At 43.3% G+C, this 18708-nt stretch overlaps 1 protein-coding gene across 1 annotated transcript in view; it reads left to right on the top strand.

The window, feature by feature from the left end:
- The window catches only part of LOC147666548 (uncharacterized), a 178815-nt gene that overhangs the window by 126740 nt on the left and 33367 nt on the right, over positions 1–18708 (top strand). The window contains exon 3 of the mRNA XM_086948996.1: positions 11369–13101. Within this exon, the coding sequence (XP_086805122.1) occupies positions 11369–13101 (1733 nt within the window). The remainder of the gene's footprint in view (positions 1–11368; positions 13102–18708) is intronic.

Genomic DNA, 18708 nt, shown 5'->3' with positions numbered 1-18708 from the left:
ATCAACATATATACATGTGCATATCTATATAAATACAAATATAAATGCATGCATACATATACATATATGCATACATATACATATTATGTACATTAACCCCTCCCCTGCTGGTGACGGAACCACACCGTCATCAGCCGCGGTCGCGCTGTGCTGATGACAGAGCGGTTCCGTTCACGGCCCGCTCGGAACACCTGCGCGGCGCGGATTTCGTGACTGAACCGCTCCGTCATGAGCACAGCGCAACCGTGGCTGGTGACGGAGCGGTCCCGTCACCAGCATGCCCCCGCTGCGCGGCCGCCCCATCCCCTTAGCACTGCGGCGGAATAGATGTCGCAGTGAAGGGGTTAAAGCTTGAAAAACACTAATAAAAGCAAAGCTAAAACGCAACCTAATTACAAACAGAATTGCTTTAACTTAAATGAGGGCGAGACCTATTGCATTTTCAATGTTTGTTTGGCCTTTGGTATAGCCCTAGTATGCACATTTACCACATCCAATCCAATGTACGCTCTGTGCACTGAGCCACACCCCGACGATCACTGTCCAATATGTTTGAATAGTTGGGCATGACCACAACATATGCAGCAGGTCCGCCCCTGCCTCGCCACACCTCGCACATTTGGTGTCTGCGTGGACAACATATTTTTTTTATTTTCCCCGGCATCAGGTAAGCCCTGTGTATTCTATAAAACGGAATGAGCCTAAACCTAGCGTTATGGGGAATCGCGTAGGACTTTCATGTATGCGTTCCCATTCCCGGTCTGTGGTGGGTCTCTGTACATCCGTGTCCCAGTGGGTCCGTAAGGAAAGTAATTACGGTGCTGTGTGGGCTCTAAGTAATTCTGCGAACCATCTGGTGAGGTGACAACCCGTCCTCAGCTCAGGCAAATATTGTATGGTTAAATGAGTAGCAGGTTCTTGTGCCGCATTACCCCACGTAGCACTCAGCACACGTGTTACTGCTGCGTGAAGTAGAAACTGGCCGTGTGATAGACCCGAGATTTCAGCCAGAACTTCAAAGGGGATGAGCTGCCCATCATAATATAAATCGCCCAATGTAAAGATGCCTGTTTCCTCCCAGTGTGTAAGTTCTGCACTTGATATCACGTGAGGTCTCCTGGGAGTGCCTAGTAACGGGTAGGATGGTGCATATGGTGGTATCATATATGTGATGCGAAGACAGCGGCGATAACATAGGTACGCCACTCGCCCCAATAACTGCGTGGGCGTGCCGCCCATTCTGCTGGGGTGTAATAACTTTACTATCTGGGGATGAGTGTGTCCTGGAGTCTGTCTTGCTTTGTCCTCAAGACGACACCCAAATAATAGTCTCTCTTACTCACTCAGTGAAGGATTCTGCCCAGAATTCCAGGAGCTGCATGGAGGCTGTTTCTCAGTGGATGGTTCAGAGCTTCCTGAAATTGAACGGGGAGAAAACTGAGGTATTAATTTTTGGGGGAGATCAGGAAATCTGGTCAAGAGACTGGTGGCCGCCCTCGCTTGGGGAATGCCCCCGCCCAGTCCAGTATGGTAAGAACTTAAGGGTGCTAATGGACACTGCCCTTTCCTTTGACCGCCAGGTAAACAGGACCGTCTCCACCTGTTGTGGGATCATCTGGATCCTCAGAAAGATCTCCTACTTTCTCTCTCCAGATGCTCGAAAACAGGCCACGCTGGCATTAGTTTCTTCCAGACTGGTCTAATGTAATGCCCTTTATTTGGTCATTAACAAGAGTCTTATCCATCGTCTCGCAGAATGCTGCGGCGAGGATGGTGTTGAACCTCCCTAGATATGCCTCAGCTTCGGCTGCACGTAAGAACTTACATTGGCTTCCGATGCACTGTAGGATTACTTTTAAAATCCTTTGTTTGTCCTATCAAGCCTTTTATGGCACCGGTCCGGAGGGCATCCAGTCATCCGTTCATCTCTATACCCCCAGTAGATCTCTTCGTTCTTCCAACAAAAACCTTCTTGTGGTTCCTAGGTTTGCCAAGGCAAAATGAGGTGGTAGAGCGTTTTCCATTGTGGCGCCTAGATTGTGGAATTGTGGAATTCCCTCCCTCTAGAGCTATCAGGGCAGCCCTCTCTCCCTCTGTTCCGTAAGGCCTTAAAAACCTGGCTTTTTTCTGAGGCATATCTGTGAACCTGTCTCCTTTGTTTGTTTTGTGTGTTGGATGACCCGCTCTAGCGCCTTGATGCCCTTGGGCTAAGTTGCGCTTTATAAGACTCCATTCATTCATGTGCACTGAACCAGCGTGCCACCCACTGAAGCTGTGCCGCCAAATAATATTGCTCCAGGTTGGGCAGCAAAAGACCTCATTGCGCAGTCGGTGGGTACATTTTAGGCTTCGCTACTCTGCTTCTCGACCCGTGCCAGATGAATTGTCACATGTCTGTGGCCGGAGGTGGAGTGGTAAGTTTGTGAAGTGGGAAAAATATCGCCGGACAGAAAATTGACCTACAAAAATATCGATGCAGAAATATCGAAGTCAAAAATATCGAAGTCATATCTACAGAAAGGTAAGTACAAAAATATCGGAAAAAAAATATCGGAAAAAATATTGATGTTAAAAATATCGTTTTTTAAAATGTTTTGATAATAATGTAAAATTAAGTAAATAATACATATAATTAAAAAATATAGATATAAATATTAAAACATAATTAAAAATAATAACTAATACATATAGGGGTTGATTCCTATTCGGGGAAAAAATCCGTACGACGAATCGTATTCATAGCCGTTTCTGTATGAATCGTACAAATCCGTCCGAATCGCGTAGTACGATCCGTAGGAGAAGAATACGTACGAATGTGTGCGAACCGTACCAAAAGCCAGGGTAAATCCATACGATACAGGACCCTCACTGTGAACCGTACAAATCGTAAACATGCTGTATGACCCGACAAGTACGATCCGGACCGGGGAACGAGAGCCCGATTCATACGGAAAACGTTGTATGAGCAATTCGTACGGAAAACCACACATTCACATACACACCATACCCCTGCAATCATGTGGGTACGCACCGTACCCCTATGCTATGTACCTCTGTGCACCATACCCCGATGCACCGTACACCTACGCACCGTACACCCATGCACCATACACCCAAGCACCGTACCCCGATGCACTGTAAACCTACGCACCTTACCCCTATGCACCATACTCTACGCACAGTACCCCTACGCAACATACCCCTGCAACCATAGGGTGCACTTGCGTACCCTGGGGGATCCGTGTTACACACGGTTCAAGTCAAAATATGCTTTTACGGCCGTTTTAAACTCCCGCAGGAAAAGAGTCATACGGAGTGTTGTCGTAACGAATCGTACTTGCTGGTTCGTGAAAAGCTGCTTCAATCCGTATGGACATCGCATACTGCGTTTTCCGAATGCGATTTGTACGTATATTTAAGTTGCATGGTCTTTCGTATGATTCGTACGGATATCTGCTATGTGTTCGGATCGTACTTCATCGTATGTACGGGGACGTTGAAGGTGTATGATTTGTACGGGAAAAATGCTCCGAATGGCGATTCGTAGGGGATTTTACCGAATTGGAATCGACCCCAAAATGTACAAATAAAACATATACATTTAAATTATTATACATCTACTTACTCCACATATTGCAACATTAGGGAAAGCATTGGATAGCGTAGGGGTAAAAACTGACTATTCCCACTCCAGTGAGTGCAACAGTAGGGAAAGCGCTGGATAGGGTAGGGGTTAAATTAACATACTTATCAATAAAATTAAAAAAAACATATTAATAATGAATTAACAAAAACATTATTAATAAATACCAATAAATGTAAATTAACATTGACTTAAATAACATTAAATTACTTCCCACACTATTCCCCTTTAACACACTACACATTCAAAAAACAATATTAATGAATTAGCAATGAATCAATTAATAACAATTAATTATAATTAATATAATTATAAATGGACTAATAATATAAATTAATTACCAATTAATAATGAATTAACAAGAAATTAATAATGAATTAACAAGAAATTAAAATCAATAACAAGAAATAAAAACAATCTCATTAATTAATTTAATGTAATTACTTCCCACCCTATTCCCATATAAACCCACAACCCACTACACATAAACAATCACATAATTAATTTAATTATCAATAAATCACTTAATAAACATTAAATACCAATTAATTAATTAACAATAAATCAATTAACAATAAATAATAAAAAATAATACATTAATTATAACTAATATAATTATAAATTAACTAATTCATTAAAATGAATTACCAATTAATAATTAACAATTAATTTATGATCAATAACAATAAATAAAAACATATTAATTAATTAAATATAATTAAATTACTTCCCACCCTATTCCCCTATAAACCCGCCCTGATACTAAAACGCAAAATTTAACTTTAATAAAATTACTAATTTCTAAACATTCATTTTAAAATGTATGAAAATACATTAAAAAATGTTTAGCATACATACAAAATACATACTAAAATACATAACACTAAAAAACAATTTCGATATCATTGACGATATTTTTGCCTACGATATTACTTACTTCGATATTAAAAAAACGATATTACTTATCTTGGGGTCGATATTCTTGACTTCGATATTCTGTCCCTACGATATTAAAAATTCGATATTAAGGCAGGTCGATATTTAAAAATAGATATTTTGACTGACCACCCATTTTTAGCAGCGCAATCCTACCCATGACCACCAGTGGCATGGTGTTCCAAAAAGTCATCTGTGCGCGCACTACTGTAATGGCACTCCCCAGGCTTCCTTCCAGGAGATCCTGCGTGTCCCATTATATGTGGATCCTAAGATAATGGAACGCTGTTAGCTGCCAACGAACTGGCGTACCGCTGATGACCAATTGTGGATGCGGGGTAGTCTCCACAAAGGGGTACAGGCATGACTCGTCCCAATTCATTCTTAGTCGTGACACGGAGGCAAATTCAAGCAGCGTGGTCTCAATCCTCGCACATGACTGCCCGACATCCCTAAGATATATCAACAAATCATCAGCATGAATGTCTGACTAAATATCGAAATCAAAAATATCGACATACAAAAATATCGGGACAAAAATATCGAAGTCAAAAATATCGGAATCCTATCCCTAACAAGGTAAGTACAAAAATATCGAAAAAATAATATCGTAGTACAAAAATATCGGAATTAAAAATATCGTTTTTTTAAATGTATTAATAATAATGTTAAAATAATTATAAAATACATATAATGTTACAAATATTAAATAAAAATATTAAAACATAATTAAAAAATTAAAACTAATACATATACATTTAAAATAAATTAAAAACGTAATAATTTAATGTAATTTTATATTTTGTAATTTCATTTAATTGATTTAATTTAAATTTATTTAATTTTTACCCTGTACGACTGTACCCCAAAAACCCAAAACTGACCCAGAACCCTAAAAATACCCCTTAACCCAAATACTGAAAACTGACACTGAACCCTAAAAATACCCCTTTACCCATGAACTGAAAACTGACCCAGATCCCTAAAAATACCCCTTTACCCATGAACTGAAAACTGACCCTGAACCCTAAAAATACCCCTTTACCCACAAACTGAAAACTGACCCTGAACCCTAAAAATACCCCTTTACCCACAAACTGAAAACTGACCCTGAACCCTAAAAATACCCCTTTACCCATGAACTGAAAACTGACCCAGAACCCTAAAAATACCCCTTTACCCAAAAATTGAAAACTGACCCTGAACCCTAAAAATACCCCTTTACCCATGAACTGAAAACTGACCCTGAACCCTAAAAATACTCCTTTACCCATGAACTGAAAACTGACCCTGAACCCTAAAAATACCCCTGTACTCATGAACTGAAAACTGACCCTGAACCCTAAAAATACCCCTTTACCCATGAACTGAAAACTGACCCTGAACCCTAAAAATAACCCTTTACCCAAAAACTGAAAACTGACCCTGAACCCTAAAAATACCCCTTTACCCATGAACTGAAAACTGACCCTGAACCCTAAAAATACCCCTTTACCCATGAACTGAAAACTGACCCTGAACCCTAAAAATACCCCTGTACCCATGAACTGAAAACTGACCCTGAACCCAAAAAATACCCCTGTACCCAAAATTAATTAATATTATTTAATTACCAATTAATTATTAATTAACAATAACAATAAAGTAAATATATTAGCACATTTGCTGTAATTAATTTAATTTAATAATTAATATTATTTTGCACAATTAATTAATTAATAACAATAAATAATATATATAAAAATTACTTTAATTTAATTAAATAATTAATAATAATTAATTACCAACTAATTACTAATTATAAATATGATAAAAAATTATAATAATTAATTAACTAATTAATAGAAATTAATTACCAATTAATTATTTAAAATATGTACAAACATATATCAATTAATTAATTATTATTAAATTACTTCCCACCCTATTCCCCTATAAACCCATAACCCGCTACAGAACATATTTATCAATTAATAAATTAATTAAAAATTATTTAAAATTAATTCTCAATCAATTAATTAATAATTCCTACTAATTAATAATTAATTTAACATAATTAAATTACTTCCCACCCTATTCCCCTATAAACCCACAACCCGCTACAGTAGTAAAAGACAATATTTAATAAAATAACATTAAAAATAAATAATAAAACATAATAAATACAATATAATATACACTAAATTTATTTAAAAATTGATATTAGTAACATCAAAGTTATTAATTTCGATATTATTAACATCGATATTTACAACTTCGATATTACTGATATCATACCAATATCGATATTTAGACTGTCGATATTACTTACCTTCGATATTTTTGTATATCGATATTTAAACTTCGATATTTTTGCATATCGATATTTAAAAATCGATATTTTGTCTGTGTACCCATCAGCATAAAGCAAGACCGCATGCATGCCGTCTCCCAGAGGGATGCCCCAGTCGTCTTGAGTGGTACGTAGTGCCTCCGCCAATGGCTCAACAGCTAGCGCAAATAGTAATGGTGAGAGCGGACAGCCATGCCTCGTCCCGCGCTCGATAGGGACCTGCTCTAATGCATGCAAACCCGAATGAATCTTGGCTACTGGTCGGGTATATAATAGTTTAACTAGGCCCAAGAAGTCATCTCCTAGGTCATATTTATGTAACACAGCAAATAAAAACTCCCATTCTAAGGTGTCAAATGCCCTATCCAGGTCTATCCCAATTAACCCTGTGAGTTCTCCTTTGGTTCCAGGGGCAACATTGGCTTTGGATATAGCTGTCCTAGGAATATTTTAGGTGAACATTTGAAATTTGCAATTGTTCTCCTGGACTGTGTCAACGTGGCCTGAGGTTGGGTTTGTGAATAGTGTCACCTTTAACGCAGTGTAGTTTTGAGAGAGGGTCACCTGTGGAGTGGTTAGCTATGCTTTACAAATCTTGATTGATTGATTGATTGCTATTGTTTTTGTTCGTAACAGCTTATTATTGTTGATATTAATCCATAGTTAAGTCTCTTCTATCTTGTGAGGTTTTCTAATTCCTTTGGGTCGAGTTCATCCTATAGAAAACTGCAAATAAATGTGACTTCCACTTTAGTATGCACAGTGTTCCTGTGCATCTCTGTCCACCTTTGTCCATGTGTATCTCAGTCTGTATCTCAGTCTGCCTTTGTCCATGTGTATCTCAGTCCGCCTTAGTCCACGTGTATCTCAGTCGACCTTTGTTGATGTGTATCTCAGTCTGCTTTTGTCCATGTTTATCTCAGTCTGCCTTTGTCCACGTGTATCTCAGCCCTGCACCTCAGTCTGCCTTTGTCCACGTGTATCTCAGTCGACCTTTGTCGATGTGTATCTCAGTCTGCTTTTGTCCATGTGTATCTCAGTCCGTCTTTGTCCACGTGTATCTCAGTCCTGTATTTCAGTCCACCTTTGTCCATGTGTGTCCCAGTCCTGTATCTCAGTCTGCCTTTGTCCATGTGTATCTGTCCGCCTTTGTCCACGTGTATCTCAGTCGACCTTTGTTGATGTGTATCTCAGTCTGCTTTTGTCCATGTTTATCTCAGTCTGCCTTTGTCCACGTGTATCTCAGCCCTGCACCTCAGTCTGCCTTTGTCCACGTGTATCTCAGTCGACCTTTGTCGATGTGTATCTCAGTCTGCTTTTGTCCATGTGTATCTCAGTCCGTCTTTGTCCACGTGTATCTCAGTCCTGTATTTCAGTCCACCTTTGTCCATGTGTGTCCCAGTCCTGTATCTCAGTCTGCCTTTGTCCACGTGTATCTCAGTCCACCTTTGTTGATGTGTATCTCAGACTGCTTTTGTCCACGTGTATCTCAGTCCTGTCTTTCAGTAACCCTGTGTGTAGTTCACATAGTAGCGCTATGCGTAGCTACGCGAAGTACACTTCGCACTACGCAAGCTACGCAAACTGCGTAGTGCACTGTGCAAAAGCTGTTCGCACTGATTTCAAACTCGCAATGAGAAACCTAACCTCCCTGCTTTGAGAATCTCGCCGGGAGGTTTATTTTCCATGCTCGCGATCGGCAACTTAATTTTGCTGATCGCGAAAGATGAAGTCTCGCCAGGATGTTATTTTGCTCGATCGCGATCACCAACTTGACGTTTAGTGCTGCGAGCAACCAAAAAATGCCCGTTACGCTACGCGTTTTTGCACTATGCTATGTGCAATTCGCATAGCGCGTAGTTGCTCAAACTACATGAGCGTAGCGTAGTCCTACACCCAGGGTTATATTTCAGCCTGCTTTTGTCCATGTGTATCTCAGTCCGCCTTTGTCCACGTGTATCTCAGTCGACCTTTGTCGATGTGTATCTCAGTCTGCTTTTGTCCATGTTTATCTCAGTCTGCCTTTGTCCATTTGTATCTCAGTCCTGTACCTCAGTCTGCCTTTGTCCACGTGTATCTCATTCGATCTTTGTCGATGTGTATCTCAGTCTGCTTTTGTCCATGTGTATCTCAGTCTGCCTTTGTCCACGTGTATCTCAGTCCTGTATTTCAGTCCACCTCTGTCCATGTGTATCCCAGTCCTGTATCTCAGTCCGCTTTTGTCCACGTGTATCTCAGTCCACCTTTGTTGATGTGTATCTCAGACTGCTTTTGTCCATGTGTATCTCAGTCCTGTATTTCAGTAACCCTGTGTGTAGTTCACATAGTAGTGCTATGCGTAGCTACGCGAAGTACACTTCGCACTACGCAAGCTACACAAACTGCGTAGTGCACTGTGCAAAAGCTGTTCGCACTGACTTCAAACTCGCAATGAGAAACCTAACCTCCCTGCTTTGAGAATCTCGCCGGGAGGTTTATTTTCCATGCTCGCGATCGGCAACTTAATTTTGCTGATCGCGAAAGATGAAGTCTCGCCAGGATGTTATTTTGCTCGATCGCGATCACCAACTTGACGTTTAGTGCTGCGAGCAACCAAAAAATGCCCGTTACGCTACGCGTTTTTGCACTATGCTATGTGCAATTCGCATAGCGCGTAGTTGCTCAAACTACATGAGCGTAGCGTAGTCCTACACCCAGGGTTATATTTCAGCCTGCTTTTGTCCATGTGTATCTCAGTCCGCCTTTGTCCACGTGTATCTCAGTCGACCTTTGTCGATGTGTATCTCAGTCTGCTTTTGTCCATGTTTATCTCAGTCTGCCTTTGTCCATTTGTATCTCAGTCCTGTACCTCAGTCTGCCTTTGTCCACGTGTATCTCATTCGATCTTTGTCGATGTGTATCTCAGTCTGCTTTTGTCCATGTGTATCTCAGTCTGCCTTTGTCCACGTGTATCTCAGTCCTGTATTTCAGTCCACCTCTGTCCATGTGTATCCCAGTCCTGTATCTCAGTCCGCTTTTGTCCACGTGTATCTCAGTCCACCTTTGTTGATGTGTATCTCAGACTGCTTTTGTCCATGTGTATCTCAGTCCTGTATTTCAGTAACCCTGTGTGTAGTTCACATAGTAGTGCTATGCGTAGCTACGCGAAGTACACTTCGCACTACGCAAGCTACGCAAACTGCGTAGTGCACTGTGCAAAAGCTGTTCGCACTGACTTCAAACTCGCAATGAGAAACCTGACCTCCCTGCTTTGAGAATCTCGCCGGGAGGTTTATTTTCCACGCTCGCGATCGGCAACTTGATTTTGCTGATCGCGAACGATGAAGTCTCGCCAGGATGTTATTTTGCTCGATCGCGATCACCAACTTGACGTTTAGTGCTGCGAGCAAGCAAAAAATGCCCGTTACGCTACGCGTTTTTGCACTGTGCTATGTGCAATTCGCACAGCGCGTAATTGCTCAAACTACATGAGCGTAACGTAGTCCTACACCCAGGGTTATATTTCAGCCTGCTTTTGTCCATGTGTATCTCAGTCCGCCTTTGTCCACGTGTATCTCAGTCGACCTTTGTCGATGTGTATCTCAGTCTGCTTTTGTCCATGTTTATCTCAGTCTGCCTTTGTCCATTTGTATCTCAGTCCTGTACCTCAGTCTGCCTTTGTCCACGTGTATCTCATTCGATCTTTGTCGATGTGTATCTCAGTCTGCTTTTGTCCATGTGTATCTCAGTCTGCCTTTGTCCACGTGTATCTCAGTCCTGTATTTCAGTCCACCTCTGTCCATGTGTATCCCAGTCCTGTATCTCAGTCCGCTTTTGTCCACGTGTATCTCAGTCCACCTTTGTTGATGTGTATCTCAGACTGCTTTTGTCCATGTGTATCTCAGTCCTGTATTTCAGTAACCCTGTGTGTAGTTCACATAGTAGTGCTATGCGTAGCTACGCGAAGTACACTTCGCACTACGCAAGCTACGCAAACTGCGTAGTGCACTGTGCAAAAGCTGTTCGCACTGACTTCAAACTCGCAATGAGAAACCTGACCTCCCTGCTTTGAGAATCTCGCCGGGAGGTTTATTTTCCACGCTCGCGATCGGCAACTTGATTTTGCTGATCGCGAACGATGAAGTCTCGCCAGGATGTTATTTTGCTCGATCGCGATCACCAACTTGACGTTTAGTGCTGCGAGCAAGCAAAAAATGCCCGTTACGCTACGCGTTTTTGCACTGTGCTATGTGCAATTCGCACAGCGCGTAGTTGCTCAAACTACATGAGCGTAGCGTAGTCCTGCACCCAGGGTTATATTTCAGCCTGCTTTTGTCCACGTGTATCTCAGTCCACTTTGTCGATGTGTATAACAGTCTGCTTTTGTCCACGTGTATCTTAGTCTGGTTGTATCTCAGTCCACCTTTGTCCATCTCTCTTAGGATGGTTATCTATAATGGCTCTTTTTTTTATTCCAGATGTGGACGTGCTCCAGAGGTTGGGCCTCACGGGGAACAGCTCGTCACCCCCTGTGCCTCGCGGTGTCCTCGCCTTCACTTCCGGGCTCCTCTTCACGCAGGGGGCCCGCATCGGGGGCCCCGTCCACAGCGTCATCCCCGCCGCCTTCGGCACTGACCTGACCCTGGTGCTGAGCCTGCGCTCCCTGCGCCCCAACAACGCCTTCCTCTTTAGCGTCAAAAGCAAGAAGAAGAAGCTGCAGCTCGGGGTGCAGTTCATCCCTGGAAAAGTCATCGTCTACGTTGGGCACAAGCAGTCCGTTAACTTCGACCTCGATGTGCACGACGGGCGCTGGCACCACATGGCCATTGGCATCCTGGGCCAGGTGGTCACTCTACGGACGTTGTGTGGCAAACACAGGGTGCACGCCGATCTGCACCTCCAGAAAGACGATGCTTTGGACCCCGAAGGCTCCTTCGTGCTGGGGAGGCTGAACCAGCGCTCTGCTCAGTTTGAGGGGGCCATCTGCCAGTTTGAGGTCCGACCTTCAGCCGAAGCAGCGCACAACTATTGTAAGTACTTGAGGAAGCAGTGTAGACAGGCCGACACTTACCGGCCGCACCTACCACTGCCACTGCCAACACTAACCCCCCACCCAACCCCACCCACCAGCCCTGCTACTGTGACCACCCAGCCAAGCCATCCTCTGAGTATAGCGCCTTCTAGAGGAGGCCCTGCCCAGACCACAGTGCACCTGGAGAATCAGCACCGAGGGGTCAGTACCTCACCCAAGCCACAGGGTATCGGTGCCTCTTCCAAGCCACAGGGTATCGGTGCCTCATCCAAGCCACAGGGTATCGGTGCCTCATCCAAGCCACAGGGTATCGGTGCCTCATCCAAGCCACAGGGTATTGGTGCCTCATCCAAGCCACAGGGTATCGGTGCCTCTTCCAAGCCACAGGGTATCGGTGCCTCATCCAAGCCACAGGGTATCGGTGCCTCATCCAAGCCACAGGGTATCGGTGCCTCATCCAAGCCACAGGGTATCGGTGCCTCATCCAAGCCACAGGGTATCGGTGCCTCATCCAAGCCACAGGGTATCGGTGCCTCATCCAAGCCACAGGGTATCGGTGCCTCATCCAAGCCACAGGCACAAGTGTCCGTCCCGAGGGTCACTGCTGGCACCACACCTGTGACCCCAGCACGGCATGCGTTACACCAGCCTCTAGACTTGCAAACTTGGACGACTAGTGCATCTAAAAATGCTTTGCATCTGATCCCTGCTCAAGAGGAAAAGAAAGAGACCCTTCCCACAGCTAACTCAACTTTACATTGGTTTAAAATCTCTACCACCACCAAGAAAGTGTCCCCAAAAGAAGCCAACAAGAAAATGTACAAAAAAGCAACCTCAAAACCTTCAGGAGTGCAGAGCACATCAACGCCTCTTATACAAAAGAGGACCGAAGCCCCCCTGAAGGCTGCCTATGCCATGGGTTCGACTGCACACGTGGAGAACAGGACAGACACCCCTCGGAAGCAGCCAGGGCTGCTGAACGGGAAGGCCAGCCCAACTCTGGCCTCCGTCTCTCCCACCACATCCCAGTTTGAATGGTTCCCCAGCAGAGTCGGTGGGCAGACACAGGCCACCACCCCGACTGTCACATGGACCTACCGCCTCTGGGACTTCAATGGATCAACAGACTTTGCACCATTAGATGGACCCCCAGGACCAAAAGGAGACCGCGGACCAGCAGTAAGTGACCGCTTGGAGCATGTATGTCTGACTGCACATATTGGGATAATACAGCAGAACGAGACCACTTAGAACATGTATGTCTGACTGCACATACCTGGATAATACAGCAGTAAGGGACCGCTTAGAACATGTATGTCTGACTGCACATATCTGAATAATACAGCAGTACGGGACCGCTTAGCACATGTATGTCTGACTGCACATATTGGGATAATACAGCAGTAAGGGACCACTTAGGACATGTATGTCTGACTGCACATACTTGGATAATACAGCAGTAAGGGACCACTTGGAACATGTATATCCAACTGCACATATCTGGGTAAAACAGCAGTAAGTGGCTGCTTAGAACATGCATGTGCGACTGCAAATACCTGAATAATACACCAGGAAGTGACCGCTTGGAGCATGTATGTCTGACTTCAATTTCTGGATAATACAGCAGAACGAGACCACTTAGAACATGTATGTCCCACTGCACATATCTGGATAAAACAGCAGTAAGTGACCGCTTAGAACATGTATGTCTGACTGCACATATTTGGATAACACAGCAGTAGGGGACCTCTTTGAACATGTATGTCTGATTGCACATATCTGGATAAAACAGCAGTAGGTGACCGCTTAGAACACGTATCTCTGACTGCACATATCTGGATTACACCGCAGTAAGTGACCGCTTAGAACAAGTATGTCTGACTGCACATATCTGGATTACACAGCAGTAAGTGACCGCTTAGAACAAGTATGTCTGACTGCACATATCTGAATAATACAGCAGTATGGGACTGTTTAGAACATGAATGTTTGACTGCACACATTTGGATCTAATAGCAGTAAGTGACCGCTTAGAACATGTATCTCTTACTGCACATATCTGGATAATACAGCAGTAAGGGACGGATTAGAACATGTATGTCTTGCTGCACATATCTGAATAATACAGCAGTACGGACCGCTTAGCACATGTATGTCTGACTGCACATATTTGAATAATACAGCAGTAAGTGGCCGCTTAGAACATATATGTCTGACTGCACATATCTGAATAATACAGCAATATTGGACGGCGTAGGACATGCATATCTGACTGCACATATCTGGCTAATAAAGCAGTACGGGACCACGTAGAACATGAATGTCTGACTGCACATATCTCGATAATACTGTAGTAAGGGACCTCCTATAACATGTATGTCTGACTGCACATATTTGGATAATACAGCAGTAAGGGACCGCTTAGAACATGTATGTCTGACTGCACATATTTAGATAATACAGCAGAAAGGGACCGCTTAGAACATGTATGTCTGACTGCACATATTTAGATAATACAGCAGAAAGGGACCGCTTGGAACAGGCATGTCTGACTGCACATATCTGGGTAACACAGCAGTAAGTGACTGCTTAGAACAGGCATGTGTGACTGCACATACCTGGACAATACATCAGTATGAGACCACTTGAGCATGTATGTCTGACTGCACTTATTTGGATAATACAGCAGTATGGGAGCGCTTAGAACATGCATGTCTGACTGCACATATCTGGATTACACAGCAGTAAGAGACCCCTAAGAACAAGTATGTCTGACTGCACATATCTGAATAATACAGCAGTATGGGACCGCCTAGCACATGTATTTCTGACTTCACATATTTGAATAATAAAGCAGTAAGTGACCGCTTAGAACATATATGTCTCACTGCACATCTCTGGATAATACAGCAGTAAGTGACTGCTTAGAATATGTATGTCTGACTGCACATATATGAATAATACATCAGTATGGGACTGCATAGAACATGTTTATCTAAATGCACATAGCTGGATAATACAGCAGTACGGGACCACGTAGAACATATATGTCTCATTACACATATCTGAATAACACAGCAGTAAGTGACCGCTTAGAACATGTATGTCTGACTGCACATATTTGTATAATACAGCAGTATGTGACAGCTTAGAGCATGTATGTCTGACTGCACACATCTGAATAATACAGCAGAAAGGGACCACTTAAAACATGTATGTCGGACTGCACATATTTGGATAATACAGCCGTAAGGGATCGCTTAAAACATGTATGTCTGACTGAACATATTTGGATAATGCAACAGTAAGGGGCTGCTTGGAACATGTATGTCTGACTGCATATATTTGAATAATACAGCAGTATGGGACTGCGTAGAACATGTTTATCTAAATGCACATAGCTGGATAATACAGCAGTACGGGACCACGTAGAACATATATGTCTCATTGCACATATCTGAATAACACAGCAGTAAGTGACCGCTTAGAACATGTATGTCTGACTGCACATATTTGTATAATACAGCAGTATGTGACAGCTTAGAGCATGTATGTCTGACTGCACACATCTGAATAATACAGCAGAAAGGGACCGCTTAAAACATGTATGTCGGACTGCACATATTTGGATAATACAGCCGTAAGGGACCGCTTAGAACATGTATGTCTGACTGAACATATTTGGATAATGCAACAGTAAGGGGCTGCTTGGAACATGTATGTCTGACTGCATATATCTGGGTAACATAGCAGTAAGTGACTGCTTAGAACGTGTATGTTTGACTACACATATCTGGATAATACTGCAGTAAGTGACCGCTTATAACATTATTTTCTGACTGCACATATTTGAATAATACAGCAGTACGGGGCCACTTAGAACATGTATGTCTGACTGCTCATATCTGGATAATACAGCAGTAAGTGACCGCTTAGTACATGTATGTCTGACTGCACTTATTTGAATAATGCAGCAGTATGGGACTTATTAGAACATGTATGTCTGACTGCACATATCTGGCTAAAACAGAAGTAAGTGACCGCTTCAACCATGTATCTGAGTGCACATGTATGGATAAAACAGCAGTAAGTGACTGCTTAGAACATGTATGTCTGACTGCCCATATCTGAATAATACAGCAGTAGGGGACCGCTTAGAATATATATGTCTGACTGCTCATATCTGGATAATAAGGCAAGCCCCTCTGCACCCGTCCGCGCTCATGACGGGATCAGCGCCAGCAACCCTGTCTGTTTAGAACCAGGTAAGAGGTATTTAACTAGACACCTACTTGATTTAAATTCTAAAAATGGGTGCGACCTCTCTCTGGATGTGGATAGAATCAGGGGTCCATTGACATGCCTGAAATGTAAGACTCAGCTTCCCTTTTGGGCTAAGGAGAAGAGAGTCGAGATAGCCAAAGGAGAGGGCCCTCGGGAGCTGATTACGGGTGGTTTGATAAATGCACGTTCATTAGGCCTTCATGCCCTAGAGGTCAGGGAGCTGATTATGGATAATGATTTGGACTTTTTGGGTATAACCGAATCCTGGCTAAAAGAGGACTCAAACCCGGACATTGCAGTCGCTCTGCCGCCAGATTTCACAATATGTAGGGTGGATAGGTGGTAGAGGGGGAGGGGTAGCGATGCTGCATAAGAAGACATTGCCTTGGAAAGCTTTTTCGCTCCCAAGTATCAGTGGAGCTGACATATGGACTTCTGCTGTAGCATTGCTCACACCTTTTCCTTCTCAGGAGTATTGGTGTACCGGCCTCCAGGCAACAGTAAGGCTTTCCTGGATTCCCTCGGTGATGCGCTCAGTGAGGCCATGCTTAGGTACGCTAACTTTACTCTCCTCGGTGACGTCAATTTTCACTTAGAATCTGGCGATAGTCCTGGGTTCTACCCTTTGTGGAGACAATGCAACTGTTGGGTGTGGAACAAATGGTCCAGGGGCCAACCCATAGGGCAGGGCATACACTGGATGTAGTTTGCACTCTTCAGATTGGAAAGCCATCCCCACAGATTTGGTCCGACCACAGCTTCATTCCACTATATATCCCGATTCCGCAGAAGGGGCATAAGGAAGGAAAGTTAGTGGCAGGGCCTCCTGGGAAAGAGTGGCAGCACTTGCTCACAAACAACTTGCTACAAACAGTGGCACAAGACAAGGCTCCCACTCTCACAGGAGTTCCTGGGGAGGACGCCAGCAGGTTCCATGCTTGGATGTCGGCGATAGGGGAGGAATTGCTGCCAGCCGGTCGTTCAGCTGGATTAATTAAAAGGAAACCCCATAAAGACCCCAGGTTCTCTAAAGAACTATAAGAACTCCACCTGCAATCCAAGCAGTTGGAACACAGATGGAGAAAGGGATATGAGGAATCCAATCGTCTATCTTTAAAAAGTTTAGGAAAACATACCATGGATCCATCAAGACAGCAAAAAAGTTTTACTTTTACGACCAAATCACCAGGGCAAAACACAATCAAAAAGACATTTTCGCAATTGTAAAATCATTTATTGACCATAATGGGTTACATGTTGAAATCCCCCCTCCCCAAAGTTATGCGAAGATATTGCAATCTACTTCGATCAAAAAATTAAAGTCATTCAAAAGAACTTTGTGATCCACGACCACGTGGAGCCTTTAGAGGTACAGGGGACCTCTGATAGTGATGGCAGTGCAGGCCTCCAAGCTTTTGAGCTGGCCACTCTCTCCCAGACCAAGGAGGCTATCCTGGCCTGTAAATCAGGCTCTCCTATGGATGATTGCCCACCGCTGCTTCTACATCATATAATTGACATCGTTAGCCCGGTGATCAATGAGATTGTGAACTCCTCCTTAGCCTCAGGGAACAGACCCAGACGAACGGAAATTCGCTATAGTAAAACCTTTAAAGAAGAAACCAAACGTTGACTCCTTAGATCTCACTCACTAGAGACCTATATCTCTGTTTCCCATATTGGGTAAAATCACAGAGAAAAATGTATATAAGGAGCCTTCAAATTACCTAGAAATAACAAAGGCTCTTCATCCCCTCAATCGGGCTTCCGACCAAAATGCTCTACTGAGTCGGCGCTACTTGAGATATCAGATACCATCAAATTTATTTTGGACGAGGGCAAGAAGGCAGTCCTGATTCTTTTAGACTTGTCAGCAGCGTTTGATTCGATCTTACATAAAATCTTGATTACTAGATTGAGAGCATGTGGCATATCAGATCAGGCCCTGGCATGGATTACATCTTTTTTGACCAACGGGACACAATCAATCGCACTAGCACCATTCAGGTCATCTGGACTCTCACGGAGCATGCACTTTGCTAACATGTGACTCTCACAGAGCATGCACTTGGCTAACATGCGACTCTCACAGAGCATGCACTTGGCTAACATGCGACTCCCACAGAGCATGCGCTTTGCTAACATATGACTCACAGTGCTCGTCCTGATATCAGTTCCCTCACAGGGTCTGGTCTCTGTACTTCGTGAGATGAACTTCTCTCACAGTGGATAAACTCTGAGCCATGGGGTGAATTCTTTGTCTCCAGGTGTAATGTGTTCTGCGATGAGGCAACTGGTTTTGAGCTGTGTTGTGTGCATGTGAGTTTCTGTCTAGCGTGTTCTGTTGAGGTTCATTTAGGTTTAAATCTGTTTTATTGTCACATTTGCGTAACAAGTTCACAGTTCTCAGCGTGAGACCACGCCCTCTACTTCTCATTGTATCTGATGCAACGTTTAACCCCCTTAAGGAAAAGGAGAAGGAAAGAAGAAAAGGAAACGCCC

Source organism: Lissotriton vulgaris, unplaced genomic scaffold, assembly GCF_964263255.1.
Source record: "Lissotriton vulgaris unplaced genomic scaffold, aLisVul1.2 SCAFFOLD_1113, whole genome shotgun sequence".
In the NCBI taxonomy this organism is placed as follows: Eukaryota; Metazoa; Chordata; class Amphibia; order Caudata; family Salamandridae; genus Lissotriton; species Lissotriton vulgaris.
Note: the sequence above shows the minus strand (reverse complement) of the source record. Positions and strands in the feature narration are given on the sequence as shown.